This window comes from Mesoplodon densirostris, chromosome X (assembly GCF_025265405.1).
Source record: "Mesoplodon densirostris isolate mMesDen1 chromosome X, mMesDen1 primary haplotype, whole genome shotgun sequence".
Taxonomy (NCBI): Eukaryota; Metazoa; Chordata; class Mammalia; order Artiodactyla; family Ziphiidae; genus Mesoplodon; species Mesoplodon densirostris.
In genome coordinates, this window is record NC_082681.1 from 119,942,654 (window position 1) to 119,965,452 (window position 22,799).

Below are 22,799 nucleotides of genomic sequence, written 5' to 3' on the forward strand. Positions count from 1 at the left end.
TTTACTTACCTTATCAAACCACTGATAAATACAGATGTCACACTGTGAAGTTACTCTAGATTTTAAATAAGTAAATATTCTTTGAAATCAGGGACTCCAACTTGTTGAGGCTTTAACACAGATATAGGAATGTTGGAAAGAGAAAGGAGGAATGAGAACAGTATAAATGATGCAATATCTACTACATAGAAGGAAGCAATGTTTAAAATAGGCATCAAGGAGGACATCACAATAAATAAACTCTATGAACAAATCTTAAAATAACTTGATCATTCAAATACACTTTTTTGATGTATCAAGGACAGCTATTTGTATTTGGTTGGGACCAATTTATTTCAATACACTAATTCTAGTAGTATGAATGAGGTAACTTAAGTTATATAGTTAAAGAATACAGGGTCAAAAATTATTCCACATTTAGAGTTTTAGGTACATGTATACCATTCATAATTAAAATGGAAAATTATTAAAAATACATAGTAAACTGTAATAGACTATTCAGCACAGCAAACCATTTACAGCTCTAAACAGACCACAAAATCTACTGTGTGTCCAGATTTGGATTTAATCCTGTTGCACTTGACTATGCTAACAAACTGCAAAGCCTTAGAAAATGACATTTAAAATCACTGAGTCATAGCACACAGAGATTAGAAGACCATCAGAAGTTTTTCTAGCAGTTAATAGCATTTTAACTCCCTGTAAATGGGGTTTGGCATTCTATGAATCTTACATTCGATTATGATAAAATGAAACCTAAACTAAACATTCTTAATGAGGGGATTATTCTATGAAGTAGGCTTGTTGCATGTGTTAATCAAGACGTGTTCTAGCTTTGACACCAGTGATCAAAAGAATTCATTCTCTTTTGTTCCTAACAGAGATGTCCTTATAACAATGAAAAGATCTATGCATCATACTCTTTCTGAGCTGTCTTTTTGTAATTTTGGTACTAGAAAGATATGTGAATCTAGACAAGTCCTTTAACCAACCTGAGCTCAGTTGGTTACATGTAACATGATGATGGCAGAGGACCAAGAGATTTCTGTAACTTCTTTCTTATCAATTCATCTATCAATTCATCTCACAGAGAACAAGAGTGTCAGTGTACACAAACTAAGCATGTTCTTTTATAAAAGAAATGTTACAAACTGTTTTAACTAATGATGTGTTTCAATAAAGGGACATAAGTATTGTATTTGAGTTTATTTTGAATTTGCCTATCAGATATAATTAAAACCATAAATGTTAAATGTTTATAAAAATACTTGTAAATTTTGCTAAGAATTTAAGGGACGTACTTGTATTACATTCATTAATACAAATCTGTTTGATGCATTTGCACATATCTAGAAATCACTTAACAGAACGTTACACAGACCCTGATTTTAAAGGGATGATTTAAAAATGAACACCAAGAACAAAAAGCATTGTTTTTTTCCAGATATTCCATGTCAACTTGCACATACCACATATTCTAATTTATTTTTTCCTTGGTCTTGTGAGTGCATTTGTAATTCATATTTTTATTTTTATACAGTAGGACTTCTCAGCTACCTTAAAAACTTTTTTAATATTACTAAGTAGGCAGAGAAAGAATGTGAGGAGTTAGACTATCCAAGGGACCAGGAGGTATCTGCTCCTTGCTAAACTTGTGAGTTACAGTTTTCAGTAGTGAACGATTATAGAAAAGGGGAAAAAGGAGAGAGATTTGTTACCTAGTATCTTAGGAATTTGCTAACCAGAATTTGTCAAAGTAATCTGCACTGATGGCACAGACTTGAAGGATTCAGATCCACCTACAACATCAAAAATACACCTTCTGCTTTTGTTACATAACAAGTCTTTATGTAAAGTACATGAAGTTTTATGCATGACATTCAATTTATAGAACAGAAAAAAATTAAACCTTCTAAAAATTCATAAGTCCCAACTGTCACTAAAGTAGATATAAAGAAAATCAAGAATGCTCGTCATTCATTGCTTCTAAACCAAATATGAGAAGGAATTAAAAATTGAGAATCAGAGAATCTTAGAGTTTTAAAGGAGAACACGTGTCACCCAATTTTTTTAAAAGAAAACCAGAAGTCCAAAATATTTACCCTAGGTAACTCTGATAGAAGTATAGCTGTCTCAACCACATGATCTCATTTTTTAAAAGACATTCATTTAATTTAAAATTTACATGGTTTTAAAAAATGAGTTATAAATGGCTCAGGGGTGACCAAAAAAAAATCCAAATGATCTTCAAAGTTTGAATGAAAGAATAAAATATGGCATATTATTGTCCTCTGTCATTTATCATACAAAATCAAAAAGATGGAGGAAAAGTAGTAATAAAATCATGGAGAAAAATATTTCTCAAAAGCTTTAAAGTCAACATTGTTACACTGTTATTACACTGATTAAAAGGAGGCTCTTAATCAATTTCTGTATTTTAAAAATTCTTCTAAACCAAATTTTATATATGAGTTGACATCATTTACATGAGTGCACCAATGCTAGATATATGGAGCATTTTTCCAAGGAAAACACAAGTGCAGATGTGAAACATAAGGAGAAAAACAAAACTGCTTGTAATTAAAAAAAAAATCTAGCATACTAGCACTGGGAAAGTACACTTTCCAACAACCATTCCATAATATAAAATACAGGAACTAATTTGTAGTCTTAATGCTTCTCAACTGTCCTCAATCCAAATACCACTTGTGACCCATGAATGAGAAAAGGCATTGTTTTGCCAGTGATTCCCCCTTGTTTTCAGTGATCCAAGCTCAAATGAATTGGTTCATTTGTTTCTTACAATTGACTGTTTCTCCTATGAAAAGTCAATACATTCTTACCACTTAAATGGAGCTCTAGTGCTCATAAGTGCCTGTTATTTTCATTGCAGATTCAGTATTTAATAATTTTGATCACCTTGTATATGTCTGTGTTGATAAAACTCTTATATTCCAATCTTCTGACAATGGCTGAAAAATGAAATTTCAATGGTCATGAACCTTTTGGTAAAATAAAGATGAGAAGTATGAGGAACCATGATATGCAAGGACTACTACTGAGATGAGGCTCATACTGGCTGAGACTTAGCCAGGGATGGTGGAGCATCAACAGCATTGCCTTTAGGACTTTTGTATTGGGTTTCCTGCCAGGAAGAGTGAGATATACCATTCTAATAATTAGGCTGAATTACTTAAGTGATCATTTGACTCATATAAGGAAAAAATTGGAGAGAAAGGCTCCAATAAAGCTGTTAGAGAAGTGGCTACACACAAGACAAAGAAGCTAGTAAGAGGAAAAGCGTTTCCAAGAGAGAGCCAGCCACCTGAAATCCATACTCCAAATACATTTTAAAATCAGTATAATCTTCTTGGTCTTAAGGCAAACATATGTGAGCTATATCCAGCAATTTATTTCTAAATTGGAATACTTAAAAATTATTTTCCATAAATATCATTTAAAAATCCTGTTCAGTAATTAATAATAAACTATTTTTGCCAGTGTCAAAATGTTACTCCATTTCTACTCGGACTACATGTTGACTATTCTTCAGAATTCCCTATAAAGCATATTTTCCTTACCCTCGTTTTCAGATAAAGAAACGGAGGGCTTGAGAAATGAAGAGGCGAGTTAAACACACATGATGGGACAGAATTTAGGTTGGGTCACAACTGGAGAGATTTCCAGTTCCAACTCAGTACTACAAATAATTTGTATTGTCTTCTACATACAGTGCTTCCTACTAGATATTTGTCCCTTTAATCTTCTTTTTTATTCATCTGTATGAAATGTAGAGATGCGGGAAGAGAGGGGTACAGTAGGGGAGTGAGTCCTTTGGCATGGCTACAGGTAATAAAGATGTTTTCAGCAGCCTTGAAAGGCATCATCTGGCATTTTTATTGGGGAAAGTAGAATATTAAATTCATGGCAGCCTATAAGACAGTGGTTACTATACAACGATTACTCTTAATTAACTTCTCTGAAGAACTCATGTCCATCTGCACTCTGAAAAAGCTTCCAAGTCTACTTCTCGCCATCTGTATTTCATAAGTCATGCAAATCATACAATTTGCTTCTAACATTCTGTTTTTAATTATTATGAGACTGTATTACCATAATAGCTAGTCATCCTAAATCTGTGTACTTTTGTTATGAAAAGTATCATTGGAAAGTTGTGAAAACAATTTCAATCTAAATGTTGCCCACCTACCTTGGGATAGATTCTATCCTGGGATAGATATGGGAGAATCTTGGAAAGTCAACCCATCTTTTCCAGTCACATATTCAAAGACAGCTTCAAATCCTTGATACTTAATGTACAATCTACACAGACTGGTTTTTTTTAAAGATTTCTTTAAATGCAAAACATTCTTACCTTACTAAAACAAATCAAAGCAGAAAAAAACAAAATAAACTCTCCTTCATTCTTGTGAGCATACCTTAAGAAATCCCCTGTACAAAAAACAGAAGTATTTCACAGAGAACACGTTAATGCATATCCAGGCTGATACTCAGAGCATGAAGTCAGAACAAGCCAGGGAGGCAATTCTAAGACATTCACATCAGTATCAGCAGAATTTCACACTTTCATGGAAGTGGATTTATAACAAAGAATCAAATATGATAAAATTGTGATCCATATAACATTTCAGTTTATTGCGGCGAGAAAAAAACCCTGATATCAGGTTAATGCATTAAATTCCCGGTCACAGTTTTATCTACTTATTACCAGAGCTTGTTCCTTTTAGAATTTTCATGCCACTAAACTAGAAAACAAGGAAGATAATAATAAAAAAGACACAGGAATAAAGTACAAATATTAAAGTAGTTCTGTTTTGAAATCAAATATAATTTCTTAGAGATGTGACCAAAGGAGGTGTTAAGTTACAGCCACTCTCATACCCAGAACTCAACTACTAAACACACTACATGACCCCGTAATACAATGAAAATAAGGTGTTACATTTAGTGACAAAAAGAAAAATGCTGACTTTCTCGTAGAAAAGCAATGAGAAAAGTTCATTTGGTTATATTCCATTTCAACATATCTGCCCTAGGCAAAATACCTTGCCTACGTAAATACGCATGCATATTTATATACACGTTTATATATTCAGCCTAAAATCAATTATTATAAACCACATTTATTTGCTCAAAAATGTTCATGCCTTGTTTAACATTCCTACACAGTGTCTGCAGGAAACAGAAACTACAATTAGAAAAAGTGCTGGGAATCAGGCTTTGTTAACAAGGTTTAGAATAGCACACTCTTCTGTCCAAGAGTTTACCTGCAAATCTGTTAGCAGTGAAGTAAAATACGTAAGGAGATGGAGCTAATTTTGGTAGTCTCCACCCTATCCCATGTACATTCAGTTTCCTTTTCTTAAACACATTTCCTGATTAGCAAAAAGTTAAAAACAAAAGCTAATCAAGTAAAAGATTAACTTCAGTTGAAGGGAAACCAGGTATGACATTCATTCAAAAAATTATTTTTTCACGAGTGGAAGAGCATGAGGTTTACACAGGAGTGAAGAGGTAAGGCAGAGGTTCTTGCTGCCAGGCCAGGGCCAATGTTGTCCCTTGGGTGCATTTTGAGTATCCTGAGGAGTTTGTTATCACAATGATCGGGTTACTGAATGATTGCTAGACCAATGAATGCAACAGTCCCACACTTAAGAACTGCCTGTATCCCACATGACTTTTTTTGTTTACATTTGAAAGAGTTTATTATTAACACTTACAAAAGGGCAAACCTAAGTTATTTCACGAGATATTGCTTACATTTTGGTATAACCAAATTTGAAAATAAATTTAACTCTATTTTATTTAAATAAACTATTTCAGAATAGTTTTAGGTCTACAGAAAAGTTGCAAAAATAGTACAAAGTTCTTGCATACCTGTCATCCATATTCTATTATTAACAGCTCACATTATTGCGATAACATTTGTCACAACTAAGGAACAGCACTGGTATATCACTATTAACTAAACTCCACACCTCATTTTGATTTCACTAGTTTTTTCCTATCGGGCTTTTTCTATCCCAGAATCCTATCCAGGACACCATAATACAAATAATCCTCGTGTCTCCTTAGCCTCCTATGGTCTGTATTTCTCACATTTTCCTTGTTTCTGATGACCTTGACAGTTCTGAAGGAGTAGTGGTCAGGTATTTTGTAAAATGTCCATAAATTTGGATTTGTCTAATGTTTTTCTCCTGGTTAGATTGGAATTATGGGTTTGGGGGAGGAAGCCCACAGAGGTGAAGTGCCATTCTCACCACATCATATCAAGGGTACATGCGATCAACATGACTTATCACTGATGATGCAAACCTTGATCACCCGGCCGACGTAGTGTTCACTAGGTTCCTCCAATGAAGTTATATTTCCCCTTCCCACACTCTACTCTTTGGAAATAGGTCACTAAGTGCAGCCCACAATCAAAAAGTGGGGAGTTAAGTGTCACCTCCTTGAGAGGGGAGTATCTACATAAATTATTTGGAATTATCTTTATGGGAGATTTTTCTCTCCTCCCTCATTTCTTTCTTTATTCAGACACTTATTTACATCAGTATGGACTCACAGATTTTTATTTTATGCACTGAATTAAAATCCAATACTATTTTTGTTGCTCAAATTGTTCCAGCTTCAGCCATTGAGAGCTCTTTCAGAATGGCTTCCAAGTCTGTGATGTGCCCTCATCATTGTGTTTTCTGAGCACTTCCTTACTTTCTGGCACAAGATGCTCCAGACTCATCTTAAATTTTCCCTTCTCAGCTCTAGAATCTGCCATTTCTCCAAAAAGCTGAGGTTCCTTTTAATATGACTTTTAAATGTTCAACAGGAATTATTAGAGTGACATATCAAATGAGTCTAGCCTGTTAACTGTTCTAACGCTCATTTTTATTCCAGTGTCTATCAATTCATCTGCTCTTCCATTTTCTTGTACTTATAGAATGACTTCTGAACTTACTGCTTGCTTGTCTTAAATCCAGGTACGCTCATCGTAAGTAGGAATATCAATTATAGTTTTTTATAGTACAGCCATTTTAAGCACATACATACAATAGAAACCTATCTTATTTTTAAATTATTTTCTCTTTTTATTACAATAAAGGCATTACAGTGAATTTTTTTAATAATATGAGGTAGGTTTTATTATCTATGAATTTTATTTCAAGAGACATTAAATAATGTCTGTCATGTAAAGCGAGTACTGAGTCCAAAAGGATTGATGTAGGGAAAAAAATAAGGTAGACTACAATGTGTGGGCTTTATTTGGATACTGATTTAAGGAAAAAAGAAACTGTAAAAATGTTTATGACATTTATGAAACTAAAAAATTTAACTAGATATTTAATATTAAGAAATGAATTTTGGTGTAATAATAGTGTTGTAGGGGTGAGTGTGTGTGATGTATATATTTTTAAGTTCTTATTTTTTAGAGATACATAACCAGCCTTAATTTTTTGTGATCTTATTACTGGTACATCAGTAGGAAGAAAAATGTTAGTAGATCCCTAGGTATTATTTTGCTGTATTTATTTTCTTTTTTTTAATTTATTTTTTTATACAGCAGGTTATTATTAGTTATCTATTTTATACATGTTAGTGTATACATGTCAATCCCAATCTCCCAATTCATCCCACCACCACCACCACCCCCCCCCGTCACTTTCCCCCCTTGGTGTCCATACGTTTTTCTCTACATCTGTGTCTCTATTTTTGCCCTACAAACCGGTATTTATTTTCTCTGTGTGTGTTGGTCACAACTGTAAAAACAAGCTGGCAAAACAGTCTCATATGAAAAACAACCCCTCAAAATTAGAAACCATTTTGTTTAAATATTAAATTAGACACATCTTAAAATAATGTAGATGGAGATTCATTATGTTACCATATTTAAAAGTCTATCTCTTACCAGACCACTTATCAACACAGGATGTCAACACTTTTTCAAAAACAGTGACGAAATTCTCAAAAACATGCCCAAACAAAATTAATTTTAATTTGTATGGATTTAGAAAGATAATGAGCACATTAGGAGAGAAAAAGTGCTTTACACAATCAAATGGACAATGCTAAGGCAACTTCAAAATACTTGGTAATTACCACAGTTCACAGTTGATGTTATTTTTTAAATGTCTATTGTCCTGGCTATTGTAGCTTTCATAAAGAGTGAGAGATTTCAAATCATTCTCTCCACAACCAAAGAACAATTAAGATGTTTTCATTTATTTTAAAACTTCCAGCCTAAAGCAAACTCACCTCGAGTCTATTAAAGGAAAATAAGGAGAAACAGAAAATATCATCTTTGTGTTTTTACTCTGAACAAATCTTAAAGTTTCAAAAATACATGCCAGAATATATATTTTAGATACACAGACAAAACCATGTGTATCATTTTAAAACATAATGTGGATATAACTGTTCCTATCATTACCATTTTACAAGTACTCAATTGATCAAACATCTTTAGCTCAACTTGACCACTCTGTATCTTACGATTTCACAACAGTTTTCTGACAGATAATGATTAAATTTTCTCCAGCATACATGTTTTTTGAGTGATTCACTATGCTATCGTTTCATATCACAATTTGGTCTACGATAAAAGAGTTTCCAAACAAAACAAAATAACTTGGGGCGAACAATTACCATTTACTAGGTAGGTAAGGGTTTCCAAGCTATAGAAATGTACTGAATAAAGTCTGCTGTTCAAAGAAACACTAATGAAATGTATTGCAATAGATAGCAATGCTAACCACTACTAGGTAAATATAAACAACAGAATATAACCAAGGCCCTTACAGGTGTACCTCATTTTATTGCACTTCACTTTATTGTGCTTCGCAGACATTTTGTTTTTTACAAATTGAAGGTTTGTGGCAACCCTGCATTGAGCAAGTCTATCGGTGACATTTTTCCAAAAGCTTTTGTTCACTTCATGTCTGTGTCACCTTTTGGTAATTTTCGTAGTATTTCAAACTTTTTCATTATTATATTTGTAATATAATCTGTGATCAGCGATCTTTGATGTTACTACTGCAGCTTGCTGAAGGCTTAGATGATAGTTCGCACATTTTAGCAATAAAGTATTTTTTAATTAAGGTATATACACTTTTTTAGACATAATGCTATCGTATACTTAATAGACTACAGTAGAATGTAAACACAACTTTTATATGCACTGGGAAAACAAAAAATTCATGTGACTCACTTTATTGCAATATTTGCTTTACTCCCGTGGCCTGGGACAAAACCCCCAGTATCTCCAAGGTATGCCTGTATTTGTAGTAAAATGTAACGCTCCTTAGGAACAGCTATTATCAGGCACCATTACTTTTGGGGGGGAGGGGATTTTTAAATTTATAAGTGCATATTAAATATATTTTTTAAATACTCTAGGTGTTTATTCATACTTACTGGAAGTATCAGTTCTTTTACAAATTTTTTAAAACTTTTTTATTGAAGTATAGTTGATTTACAATGCCATATTAGTTTCAGGTGTACAACACAGTGATTCAATATTTTTACAGATTATACTCCATTTAGATGAATTATAAATAATGGTTATATTCTCTGTGCTGTACATTACATCCTTGTATCTTATTTTAACTTATACATAGTAGTTTGTACTTCTTAATCCCCTTCCCCTTTCCCATCGGTACCTCCCCCGACCCCTCTCCCCACTGGTAACCACTAGTTTGTTCTCTGTGTCTATGAGCTTGTTTCTGTTTTGTTATACTCATTCATTTAGTTTTTAAATTCCACATATAAGTGAAAACATACACTTTCAAGTAAGTCGTTCTCTGTCTGACTTACTTCACTAAGCATAATACCCTCTAGGTCCATTCATACTGTTGCAAATGGAAAAATTTCATTCTTTTTTATGGCTAATATTCTATTTTGTGTGTGTGTGTATACCACATCTTCTTTATCTATTCATCTGTTGACAGACACTTAGGGTGCTTCCATATCTTGGCTACTGTAAACAATGCTGCTATGAACGCTGGGGTGCATGTATCTTTTCTAATTAGTGTTTTCATTTTCTTCAGATATATACCCAAGAATGGAATTGCTGGATCATTTGGTAGTTCTATCTATTTAATTTTTTGAGGAATTCCATACTGTTTTACATAGTGCCTGTACCAATTTACATTCCCACCACGAATGAACTAAGGTTGCCTTTTCTCCACATCCTTGCCAACATTTATTATTTGTGGTATTTTTGATGACAGCCATTCTAACGGTGTGAGGTGATATCTCATTGGGGTTTTGATTTGCATTTCCCTGAAGCTTAGTGATGTTGAGCATCTTTTCATGAGGCACCATGTACTTTTATTAGCAATCCTTTGAGAACAAAACATCTCAGAACTGGGCTGGTAGTAGTAGTAGTCTAAAGTAGATCTTTTGCCTAGGTCTAGACTCAGAAGAGGAGAGCGTCAAACTCCTGGAGTTCACTTCAAAATAAGAAAGATGAGGGGCTTCCCTGGGGGCCCAGTGGTTAAGACTCCATGCTTCCACTGCAGAGGGCATGGGTTCGACCCCTGGTCAGGGAACTAAGATCCCCATGCCGTGCAGCATGGTCAAAAAAAAAAATGTCACCAATACTATAGTTGTATGTGGCATTTTTGTCACTGGCCAAAGTCCTATTTTGAGTGGAAACGCTTTACCACCAACAAACAACACACACAACACACACACACACACACACACACACCTCTATAGAGGTCAAAAGAACCAGTGACCACACCCCACCTTACCACACACTAAAGAAAGTAGGTCTGACGGAGAGGACATCAACATCTTTGCAAATGTTCCCAGGATTCCTCTCATGTCACATCTACCTCTGGTAGAAAGGCAAGGTAAGCATATTATGTTTTAGAACCAGTTAGAAATTCATTCAAATTCTGCTTCTTCCACTTAACATTTATTCATTCTTCAAAATATTTATTGAACACCTGCTTGATAAATATTTGGGTATACAGGACAAGTGATTCAATGCTTCTAAGAAAAAGTTTCTGCATCTGTAAAACAGGGATAATTCCAACCTTTCAGGGCTAGGATAAGTATAAGATGACGCAGGGAAAGCACCTAGCACACTACATGGTATATAGTAAGCAGTCAATAAATATTATCTATTAACAGTTCTGCCTCTGAAGATTACCAATAGAATGAAACTTCTTCCTTAATTAAAAAAAAGCTGACATTTATCATGCACTTGCTGTGTGCTAGGCATCGTTTTAAGCATACCGTAACCCTATGAGGTAGGTAATATTATCACCCTTACTTTACAAAAATGAGAAAACCTAGCAAGTTACTTCAGCTCTCCCTCACTAAGATCACACAGCTAAGAAGTAATGGAGCCTGGATATAACTAACACAGGCATATGATTTCAAAGTACTCTTTATTATATACTAAATGGTGCCAATTTTTAAAAGGTAGAAAATTCAGAAACTTTTAAAAAGTCAAGTCTGAAGATAATTACGTATAAACTTGAACTATGTTCTTCATCCACGAAAGTGTAAATCCAATCCAGTAGGCAGAAAAAAAAGAGTTAATGTTCAACCTAATTCCATCACTGAACAGCTGTACATCTCTGTTGAGCTGCTTAACTTCTGTAACTTACCTGTTAAAGGGTGTTAACAACTGTCCCTTATTTCACTTTTAAGTACTACTGCTAATAATAGATGTGAAATGCATGAGACCTTTATGACATGGGCCAATGAGGGGAATAACCAAGCTGTACTACAGGATGTTTGCAAAAAGATTCCAAAAAGTCAAAAAAATGATTCCAACCAAGTACACAGAAATTCTAACTAAAAATATAACTCATTTCTAGCTTGCATATTTTCACTATGGAAATGGCTCCTGGAAAAGTACGATACTTGAAAATACCGCATCCTCCAGGGTCAAACAATTTCTTTCCAATCTTAATTACATTATTAGATTGATCAGCAAGCCCTTTCTTCACATATCAAAAGTAAAGTTCAATAGGAACCTACTCAAGTTATCACAAATCCCAAATAAACAGAACCTCAATTAGCATGTTTTTACCATAAATAGACTTAAAACATTATGTCTAGGGACAGATTAGAAAGAAAAATTATCTAGCTCTAAACATTCCATAGAATGAGCTGCTCTCTGCTTGTCATAATTCAACATCAAATTGAAAGCCTCTGGTCTGACAGCTGTTAGGCAAGGTAGCAGCCTTCTAGATAAGCAAACCTGTCATTAATTTAATGCAACGTTGGTGCCAACAGAGACTGTCGCAAAACTCACCATGTCACCAATGCAGAGGGAAATGGGGAAGGAGCACCGGCCTTGCCATCCATATACTGGCTCGCACCACACTGAACTTGGTTTCCACACAGGCTCTGGCAGGCAGGGAGGAAAACTAGCAACTGGACTATAATGTCTATTTTGAGGACCAGTAGCAACAACTCTACAATTCTTTCTCTTTTATATATATTTTTAATAGCCCAGTACCTTGTTTACACAGCCAAAATATAAGTGAATTACACAAAATTAAAATATGAATTTTCTGCTCAGCCAGGTGGAAAAAAATCACAAGTCGCCAGGACTATCAAACATTTTGAAAATAATATGGATAGCTGAAATAAACTCCCACATACACATATAAAACATACCAAAATTATAACAAGAATTCAGCTAATGCTGTTGAAATTACTCATTCAGCATAATTACTTAAAACCAGTATTTCAAAGGTTTTTAATTAATAAATTAATTAGAAGTCTAACATCTTGCTAAAAAATAGATTATTTCATAATCTTTGTGTAAACAAGTTGGAAAAAGTAAAATCCAGGATCTAAGTCAGCCTTCCATTGATTTCTTCTAGATATTACTTCAGAAACCATGTTGCAAGCCCATTTTAAAAATAGCAGATATGGCTGAAACAAAGTAAAAAGTTCAAACAAACAAGAGGATATTGGGTAACATTTTAAAAGCAAGTAACAACGCAGTTTCTTCCTATCTATCATCTTATCAGAAGACTATCCAACCTATCTAATAAAACTAATTTCCGGGGCTTCCCTGGTGGCGCAGTGGTTGAGAGTCCGCCTGCCGATGCAGGGGACGCGGGTTCGTGCCACGGTCTGGGAAGATCTCACATGCCGCGGAGCGGCTGGTCCCGTGAGCCATAGCCGCTGAGCCTGCGCTCCGCAACGGGAGAGGCCACAACAGTGAGAGGCCCGCGTATCGCAAAAAAAAAAAAAAAAAAAAAAGCAAACTAATTTCCAAGAACATTAATGTCAAGTAAATATAAAACAGACAAGTATGCTACATTTGCTATTAGTTATGTAACAGTGTTTTTACTGTGGCAAACTAGAATACATTAATGCCCTTGTGAGTTTTGGTTTATTTAATAAATCTTGGTTTTTAAAACAATTTTATGTTGTGACAGAATATTCAATAGATGAACACAGAAAACTAAAACAGCAGTTATTGTACTTTAGTAAAATTTAAAATTCAATGAATTTATGCAAATACCCACAACCCTTTCTTTCCTGAAATTGCAAGAATAAGATTAAGATAATGAAAACTTCTATTAGAATTAATGACTGTAATTTAAATTGGAATTGAACAAGAAATTAAATACATTTTTCAAGTTAAAAAAAATACTAGCATGTTTATTGGTTATTTGTAATTCAAACCAGGGCACAATTGCAATCCACTGATTTGCAGTACTAGCTAGAACATTTAAGCCTGAAGGTGGTGTTTTATTAAGAGTTAACAGACAGGCAAAGTTATGTTAAAGTCTTAAAATTTTCACTTATTCTGATTTATGTTTTAACAATTCTAAATTTAGGGGGAGGGGCACATTTTATTAGAAAAATCTCTATAACGTGCCTACTAGTGATTATCCAGTAGCATGTAATTCACAAAAAATCCACATGAGGCACCTGTATTCAACAAGTTATGCTTTACAGTAACTATCTACATAGGTTCTTAATGAGTGCTCTTCAAAAATTAGTCCAAATAAATTTATATCTGGTTTAAAAAATTAAAATTTATTTTTCAAAATCAGAGTGAGATGAAGTTATATAAGAAGTGCTGATTTAAGATGCATCTTTAAATATCTTAATTTTATTCCTATTAATAAAAATGTAAATTCAACATTAAATATAATGAGAAGATAATGGTTCTCATTAAGCTAACGGGCTTTTTTTTTTCTCATTTTATCCTCTATATTAACAAATAAAGGGCATTTTCTTCTCACAACAGAAAAATACATTTAAATTTCTTATATGAACTTTATTTTCTTTACTTTTTTAAGAGGAAAAATGTAAGGCATTTTTTTCAATTTCATTCTACCATGCATTCCAAAATATATGGTGTTCCTTTTTTTTTTTTTTTTTTTTTTTTTTGCGGTACGTGGGCCTCTCACTGTTGCGGCCTCTCCCGTTGCGGAGCACAGGCTCCGGACGCGCAGGCTCGGCGGCCATGGCTCACGGGACCAGCCGCTCTGCGGCATGTGAGATCTTCCCAGACCGTGGTACGAACCCGTGTCCCCTGCATCGGCAGGCGGACTCTCAACCGCCACCAGGGAAGCCCATATGGTGTTCTTTTAAAAACACCAAAATGAAGAAACAATTAGAAAATCTGTATGAAAGAAAATACTTAAGAAAAGGGGTATGTTTTAACTTTTTAAGAAGTTTGCCTATTGTGTTGGCCTATGAAATGACATCAGCAAATAATATTTATAGCATAAACACGGAAGTGTTATACATTCACTGAAATTATTAACATTTCTTAACGAAATGAATCTACACCATGATTTAGATCATTGAATTGGCTAGACAGCAACACAACTATGAAAAATGGACAAAGCAACCCTACTTACACTGTATTCTGGCACACAGTATACAACTTGTCTCTGAAGTATCCATTAGGGCATTATAAGGGACTTTACGTGCATCGTCATTTAGGAAAGCAGAGTTGTCGACAGACCAGTAATCTGTGAATAAATTTATTTATTCCTTTACTCAACAAATATTTCCTAAGTGCCTACTTTTCACCAGATACTTTTTTATGCACTGTTATGCAAAAAGATGGGTTCCCTGCCCTCATCAAATAATCATACAAATAAAGGTAAAAAATAAAACTGGCAAATGGAACAAAGAAGATATACACGGTACCAAGAGAGTGCATAACTGAGAATCTGATGTGATTTGGGGATTCAGGAAGGCTTTTCTGAGGCAGAGGAAGGAAGGCTTGAGATCTGAAGGATGAGCAGGATTTAACTGGGTGAAGAAAAAGTGCAAATGCTCAAGGACTGGGTAAACAGGACTGAAAGAAAGCCCGAGTAGCTAGTGCTAGCAATGAGGTTTACCTCACAGGCAACAGCCAAACCTTCCAGGGTCTTACAGGCCATTTTAAGGACTTTATCATAAAAACAGTGAGAAACCATTAAATTTTTTAAGCTGATGGGGAAGATAGGATTAGATGGGAATCATTCTCAAGAAGTTCATCCTGACTACAGGTTTATGGATCAAACAAAGTAAGATGCTGTAATTATCATGACCTTGACTGAAAAGATAATATTTTATCCTTTGCAAGAGGAGAAAAAGAGGAAGCAGAGTACATAAGTTTTACCTTTTCTAAACCCAACCACCACTTCGCAAACTTTTCCACTGATGTATCCATAATTGCTGAACAGAGTGTACTCATAACCCTGGGAGGTCTGGGAAATGCAGCTTTAAACAGCCTGCTGCAAGGCTAAAATTCCTGTTAAGCCTCTGGTCTCATCTCTAAAATCATGCCAATTTTGCTTTCTATACCATGAATATAATATCTATGTTTATTTTAATATAAAAATATTTTAAAATACTTAGCAAAAATCAACTTTTTGGCTTTTGATCATTTGGCTTTCACAACCACAGAAATGTACCATTTTGGGTAGCACAGGCCTATGCTATGCATGAAAACTGAATTCACTCACTGAATGCTATTCAAAACAATGAGCCTATTCTTCAGCCAGACACTAATCCATGACAAACTCATAAACATAAAGCTTTAGACTCCATTTTGTTTTTCAAATTACTTACCCTCCCTTTCCCCCACCTTTAAATTAGTACTGATGATCCATCCTTCTAGGACTCTTTATAGAAGCTAATGCTTCATCTTTCACAATAAGCCTTGTGTGTGAAGGAAGTAACATAGAAAGCTAAAAGTCATTAAGAAAATGTTAGGTCCTAATCTGAGGTCACTCTGCTATGAATGAAAATGATAATTTATCATTGCTTTAAGAACAACATCAACATTTAAAAGCCAATCTGCATGCTTCATGTAAGAATTTGGATCAGTAAAATTCTAAATATCCAACAACATAATGTTAATGATGTAATTAATCTTCAAAATAACTCATTTTAACATTATTTCCAAATTATTCCCGAGAAATAGAAATGGGCTTATTTTTGGCAGCCAAAGTTTTATAATGTGGTATTTATTTAAACTCAGGACATGATGAGAGTTTTATTGCCTTTGTAAAATGCAGATTTGTTCTTATACTTTTGTGCCACCTACTCATGCTCCTCCCTCACTTTCCCTGTACTGCCTACCTTTCTCTTTCAACCAGACAAACGTAGACTCAACCCCTCTGGTTAATCGCCCCATCTCAACTCTAGAGTCTCTTGCTGTCCTTCTACATTTAGAATACATCCCTCTTAGAATATACCTTAATTAAATAAACTGCTTAAACAGTTGCTCAAACCTTCCCCATGGATTCCTTCCTGACTTACTAAAATCATCATCTTCTCTTTCCACTGGTGCTTGTATACATATGCAAACTCTTAAAATTTACCAAATGTACTAGTTGGTACCTGTCTCTGTCTTGGCATAGGTTTGCCAATGTCACTGCCATCCCTTACAGAGACTAATTTCTCCAAAGCAGGGAATTATTTAAATTCATCCATCAAAGCACCTTCCATGCTGAAGTACTAAGTAAATATCTAAGAACTAGAATACATCTACATAAATATCCTCTTTTTTTTCCTACCATGCACTACATCATGTGTGTTACCTTAAGGAGCAAATGTTAATGACACTACAAACAAAACGTTTCTTGTGAACTAAACTCTACATATCAAAAAGGTAAATTTCCTCTTTGTATAAAATGACAAGAATTCCTGTTCCAAAAATGTCAAATCCAAAGCAGGTGATTGTTGGTTACTATCTAGTCATGTTGCAATTGAGAAAAAACCTAATTTTTCAAAAAGAGGTAATAGCACCAATTTAAACATTTAGCATATATTTTTTTCCCCTTACGGTGTATACTTCTCAAGTTCCTGCCACAAAATTATTTCTGATCTCTCTCTCAAAACAGTTTAACTCAAAATTTTGACATTTTCCTTCACCTGATTAAGATAAATTTCAACTTCAGCTCTGGGTCCTATGAGGGGGAAAAAAATTACTGAAGGGCATTGTACCTGTCAAAACTGCTTTCCATTATCGGACACATTTTCCTTTACAGCATGTAAACTTTTATACTAAATAGACCTTATTTCATCACTGCATTTTCTTCTTTTTAGGGTTGTATGCAAAACGTTGGGTTTATCTTTGTTTTTTAATACCTAAAATAATGTATTTCATTTTCTGTCCTCAAGAAGGCTGAGTCATCAGGACAGAAATTAGAAGTCAGTGAATGCTTCTTAAAGAAAATGGTTTATAGTAAACAGGAAAGACCAGAGCAGTTAATTGTGGGATGGCTTCAGAGGCTACCTTAAAAATTTAGATGATTTTAGGAATCATAATAACATAAGAGTGCATGGAGCTAAGTCACAGAGACCATAAGAGAAGATCAGCAAAGCGGGGCCTGTCAGTTGACTCTGAAAACAATAATCCATTTTATTTGATCCAGAAAGGGATTAAAGATCACTGGAAAAAATGTCAGAAAGGGAGCTGGCCCCGGAAAATAACTTTATCTTAGTCATCTGGATATTTTGAAAGAATTTCAAAAGGCAGAAAAGGTGTGAGAAAAAAACTGGAATTATTGGGTGTGACATGGACAAGGAAAATTAATGATAAAATTAATAATAGGGGCCCAAACGTGTTCAAAGGTTCTTGTTATATTTCAGAAGGCAAAAAAAGTAGACTCAAGCAACTGCAGATTATGAAATATTTCCAGGCCCTGCAAGTGAACAGACAGGAGCTGAGAAATAATGTATTTTAGAGTAACAGACTGAGCAAAAATTAGAAATAGTTATTGGCCTACTTTTCTACCTATAGCTTTTCCCAGTAACTGCTTTGCTTTTATTCACTGTAAAAAGGTTTATGTTTTCAAATTTTGTCAAAACTACAGGAGGACTGAATGTAATTTCCAACTGAAACAGGTTAGTTGTAAGCACTAAATGATGAGTGTTTGATTTTCTCAAAAAATATTTTTATAAAATCAATTTTTAAAATTAATTTTGAAGGCTATGACACATTTCCAAATAGCCTGAAGTACTATCAGGATAATGTGGGATATAAATGCTTATTCTACTGACTCATGAGGAGTTCATATATTTACTGGAACTAACATTGACACTGTCACATCAATTTTTTATTGTCAGGAGAAAATTCAATAAGTATTGGATTTCACAAAGAGTGGAGTTGGGGGTGAGGAAAAAAAAGGAAGTATTTCCTTATAGCGTTTTTTTAATAATAATTAACATAAATTTAATACTTATGTGTCCCTCAAATATATTTTAATAAAAAGTAATAAATTAAAGTGAATTACAGTATATATATGGTCCTTCATAATTAATCTTGAATATATTCTACCAAAGCTTAATAATCTTGTCAGCCAGGGGTTTTTCCCTTCATCTCCCTCTCTGCTGACTGAGTTTCTATTGCACTTCTATAAATTGTCTGGAAGCATTAAACATATGGCCATGCTATTCTTATATGCTTAATGGTTCCTTTTCTGTTCAGTAAAGAAAAAAATACCCTAGAAAGAGCATAAAGCATATACCTTACTAAAGAGAGTTATAACTATCTACGATTGTGACTGGGTGAAAGCATATGCCATATATATGCTTTAAATGTTAAGGATGATGAAACTGTCACATTAGGAGCATGTTTTAAAGAACTCCCACAATGCTGCAGTTGTTCAAAAGTCCTGTTCATCCTTTGGTACTGCCTTTATAACACTATACATTATACAACACTAAATGAGGTTTGGCCATTCCAAAGCTGCAGCCTAAATTAATTGACTTTTAAACATTAGTGCATCTGAAGGAAGGGTGAAAAGTATTTTTTAAGTGTATTTTGTAAAGTTTATTTGGGGAAAAGGGTGGGGGGGATTAATTAAGCTAACAGTGTACGTTACCTTAATTAAGTTAATTAATTTGAGGAAATGTCTGTTTCATCTTAGTATTTTTTTAAACCTTATTTTCTGATAATATCTCAAATCAAATTTATATGAAGATTATGGAAATTTCAGCAGTAAGCAGTTTGGGACTTGAAATATACAGATAATGACATGAGTTATTCTCTTCCAGTCTAATGTATACAAAGATACACAAATTCTGTCTTTTCAAATAGCTCTAAGATGCATCACCAACAGGTATGAAAATAAGTTATTCAACTTAAATATAACAATCACTTAAAATCACAGCTAATGATGTAAGCCCAACTCCAAAGAAGCTGCATTTTAGGCTGGAGAGATTTTTAAAGGACTAGTGTACTGAGAAACTAAAAATGTGTGTCAGAATATGTACATCATATGTTCTACGTGCTTCAGTGGACCTAAAGTGTAGAGAGTGGGGAAAGTGCAAGAATGTACTGGGAGGGTGGGAGGTGAAGAAGATGGAGTATGCAGCACTCACTACAAGCATCATGGGAATTTGTGAGAGGTAGTCTCTGAAGGTAATCTGACTCCCATGGAGCCAAGATAGCTTTTCTTTGAGTATTTCAGTAACAAGACTCAAATTGAAGTAATCTTTTAGGCAAATTCAAAGAAAGGGTTTTAATTAAGCATTCTTGCTTTTCGCATGTGCTCTGGCTCTTTCTTCCATGACTGAGAAACACAGAAGTTAGATGTTTGTCTGCATCTGACAATCCGAAGGGGGGAAAAATTGGTGGGAAGCTAGGAGAGCGGAATTTCAGAAGCAATATGAAAACAGAAGAAGAAACAGAAAAAAATAATGAGCCACTGCAGGACTTTGTCTTAGTCATGGCACCCATGGCACCTTAGCACAATGCACCGCACACAGGGGGGCAGTCGATAAATAATGAATTCGATTTAATTCAGTACACTCTCATTTGTACTGCGCTTTGCAGTTACAAAGCACTTTCCACATATTAGAAAAGAAAAACGAAATAAATGAAGAATAAAGGGGCAAGTAAGGGAATAAAAGGAAAGCAAATGGATAAAGGAAAATCCACAAGACAAGCAAGAGGCTGAAAAGGCTCGGGGAAAAAAGAAAAAAATTGAGTTTCCCTCTGCGCTCTCAATCACTTCCAATCACCCTACTTTCGTTCTAAAGTACCTGGAGCTTAGAAAGTCTGACTGCTAAGCAAGCCCTAAGAAGGGGCTCCCTCATCTTTGGAACTGCATTTGCAAATGATAAGCCTTTGGTCCCTGACTAATCTACCCAGAGTTTGTGCCTAGGAATAACCACGAGCAAAACTCTTAACATCTCCCAAGTGTGGCGAGGAATCCCTTTTTGTCCATCCCCTCCATCCCCTGTCAGCATTCCCCAAATCTTAGGAATCTTGGGGATGGGAGGGGGCGCAGTGGTCGTGAGGAGAGGGTCCTCTAACTCAGACAACAGAGGGAGATAGTGAGGCAGGAAAGCCCAGGGACAGAGAAAAAGCCCACGTTTGAGATTAAGAGGGCGAATGTCTTTAAGTATGGTTATTAGAAATTGCCCAGGGGAAAAAAAGGGGAGAGACTTCAAGATGGAATAAATGAGGGGGCACTTGAATGTGATCACTTTACACCTGGGGTCGAGCCCCCAGTAAAAAGCCTTAAGATTCACAGCCTCAAGCGGCCAGAAGAGGAGGAGGCAAAGGACGCGGGGGGATGCACAGGAGGGAGCCACAGATACCAGCGCAGATGCTGTCCCAGGGGAAGCATGTTTTCCTCTCCCCCAAAGCAGCGCATCCCCCGAGCATCCTCAGCCCAACCTGGGGAAGAGGGTGAGCTCTCCGGACCCAAACCCCGGCGGCCGCGTCCTGACACCATTATGTGGGCTTAAAAGTTGCAGGGAGAGTTGGCGCAAGAAAAGGCACTTGGCAGGGGCGGCCGCCAAGGGGGCGTCAGGATTCCCAGGAACAAAGGGGCCGGGGAACGGACGACCGTCCCTGGGGGCTCCTCCCTGAGGGGAGAAGGCAGGGTTGACACGTCCTCCCGGCCTGGGGGGCACCAAGGGGAGCTAGGAGCCGGAAAGACTGACAGGGATTCCGCCGTCCGGCTCCCAGCCTCCCATCGGGTCGCCCCGGCCACCCCCGCGCTCTCCGCACCCCTCTTCGGCTGGGAAGCCACTGGCTGGAGACAATAGGAGACCAGGATCCCGAGCCCCAGTCAGCCCTGGAGGTCCCCCGCTGCCCACGGCGCCCCACGATCAGCAGGCTGCAGCCCCGAGGGCGGGCTCGGCCGCGGCGGGCGCCCCTTCCCTCCCGCGCGCCGGGACCCCGAGCCCCAGGGCCGCCTCGCCCTCCGCACAGCGGGCATTACCTTTCATCCAGTCCACTACTTGACTCGGAGACCATTTGCTCACCGGTTCCATGATCAGAGCCATGAGCACAGGCTCGGTTCCGCGCGGGGCGCGGAGCTCGGAGCTCAGACACAAAACGAACTCAGCAGCCCGAGCCGCCCTCAGGTGGGGTCCCTCGCTGGCCGCTGCCTCGCTGGGCGGGCGGCGCGGAGAAAGCGGCTTTTGTGTGTCGAGTCTCGCGGCTGCAGCGGTGGGAGCGGCGACGGGGAGGGAAAGGCGCCGGGGTCGCGGCTCCGCGCCGGGTCTGCTCGCTCCCCTCTGAGGCGGCGGCTGCTGCCGTGGCTCCGCAACTCCGCTCGGGTCTCCGTCCCTCCGGGGCTTCAGTTCATGGCTTGCACTGCCGAGGGTCGCAGCGCTAAGGGAAGGAGCTGCCGCCACACGCCCGCAGCCAACTTGCCCGTTCGCCTCGTGCGCGAGAGTGAAGCCCCCGGCACGACCAGCAGCCCGGCGGAAATGACGAGGGGCCTCCTGCCACCCAAAATATCTCTCCGCAGCCCTCGGGTGCGGGGCGCGCGTACCACGAGCCCCCCGCCCGCTCGCTGCCGCGCGGTCCCGCCCCCGGGGCCGACGGCAGCCGCGCCAGGCGCGTGCGCGTGCGCGCGCCGGCACGAGGCACGAGGCCCGGTCCCGGGGTCCGCCTGTCAGTCAGGCAGGTGCGGGCGGCTCGTAGTGTCGCGTTCCCGCCCCGCGGGCCGCCCCGGGACGGAGGCGGGCGAGGAGCGCGTGCGCGGCGGCGGCGGCCGTGGCGGCGGCCCGGGTTCCAGCCTCGGGTCGGTCGGTCAGCCAGTCAGTCAGTCAGTCAGGTGCCGGCGGCGGGAGCGCGGCTCCGAAGGGCCTCTGAGCGGACGTGGCGGCGGCGGGACGGGCTGCCCACCAGTTGAGCGCCGACTGCTGAGGCGGCTGAGGAGGTACCTGCGGCCCCGCCGCCGAGGGGTGGGGGACGCCGCTGAGTTCGGGGGTTACAGCGGGAGCCCGGGCTTTCCTCGCTCCCGCCCTCCCCGCTGCTGAGTGGGCTCCTGAGGTGATTCCCGAGCCCCGCGCACGCCCGCGGAGACGGAGGCGTGGAATGC

General features: G+C 37.7%; 1 protein-coding gene across 4 annotated transcripts in view; it reads right to left on the bottom strand.

Annotated features, from left to right (window-relative positions):
- The window catches only part of CNKSR2 (connector enhancer of kinase suppressor of Ras 2), a 257,184-nt gene extending 235,388 nt beyond the window's left edge, over positions 1 to 21,796 (bottom strand). For all 4 annotated transcript variants that reach the window (XM_060086861.1, XM_060086860.1, XM_060086858.1 and 1 more), the window contains exon 1: positions 21,690 to 21,796. In XM_060086861.1, coding sequence (XP_059942844.1) covers positions 21,690 to 21,753 — 64 coding nt within the window. In that variant the 5' untranslated portion in view covers positions 21,754 to 21,796. The remainder of the gene's footprint in view (positions 1 to 21,689) is intronic.
- Between the last annotated feature and the right edge of the window lie 1,003 nt (positions 21,797 to 22,799).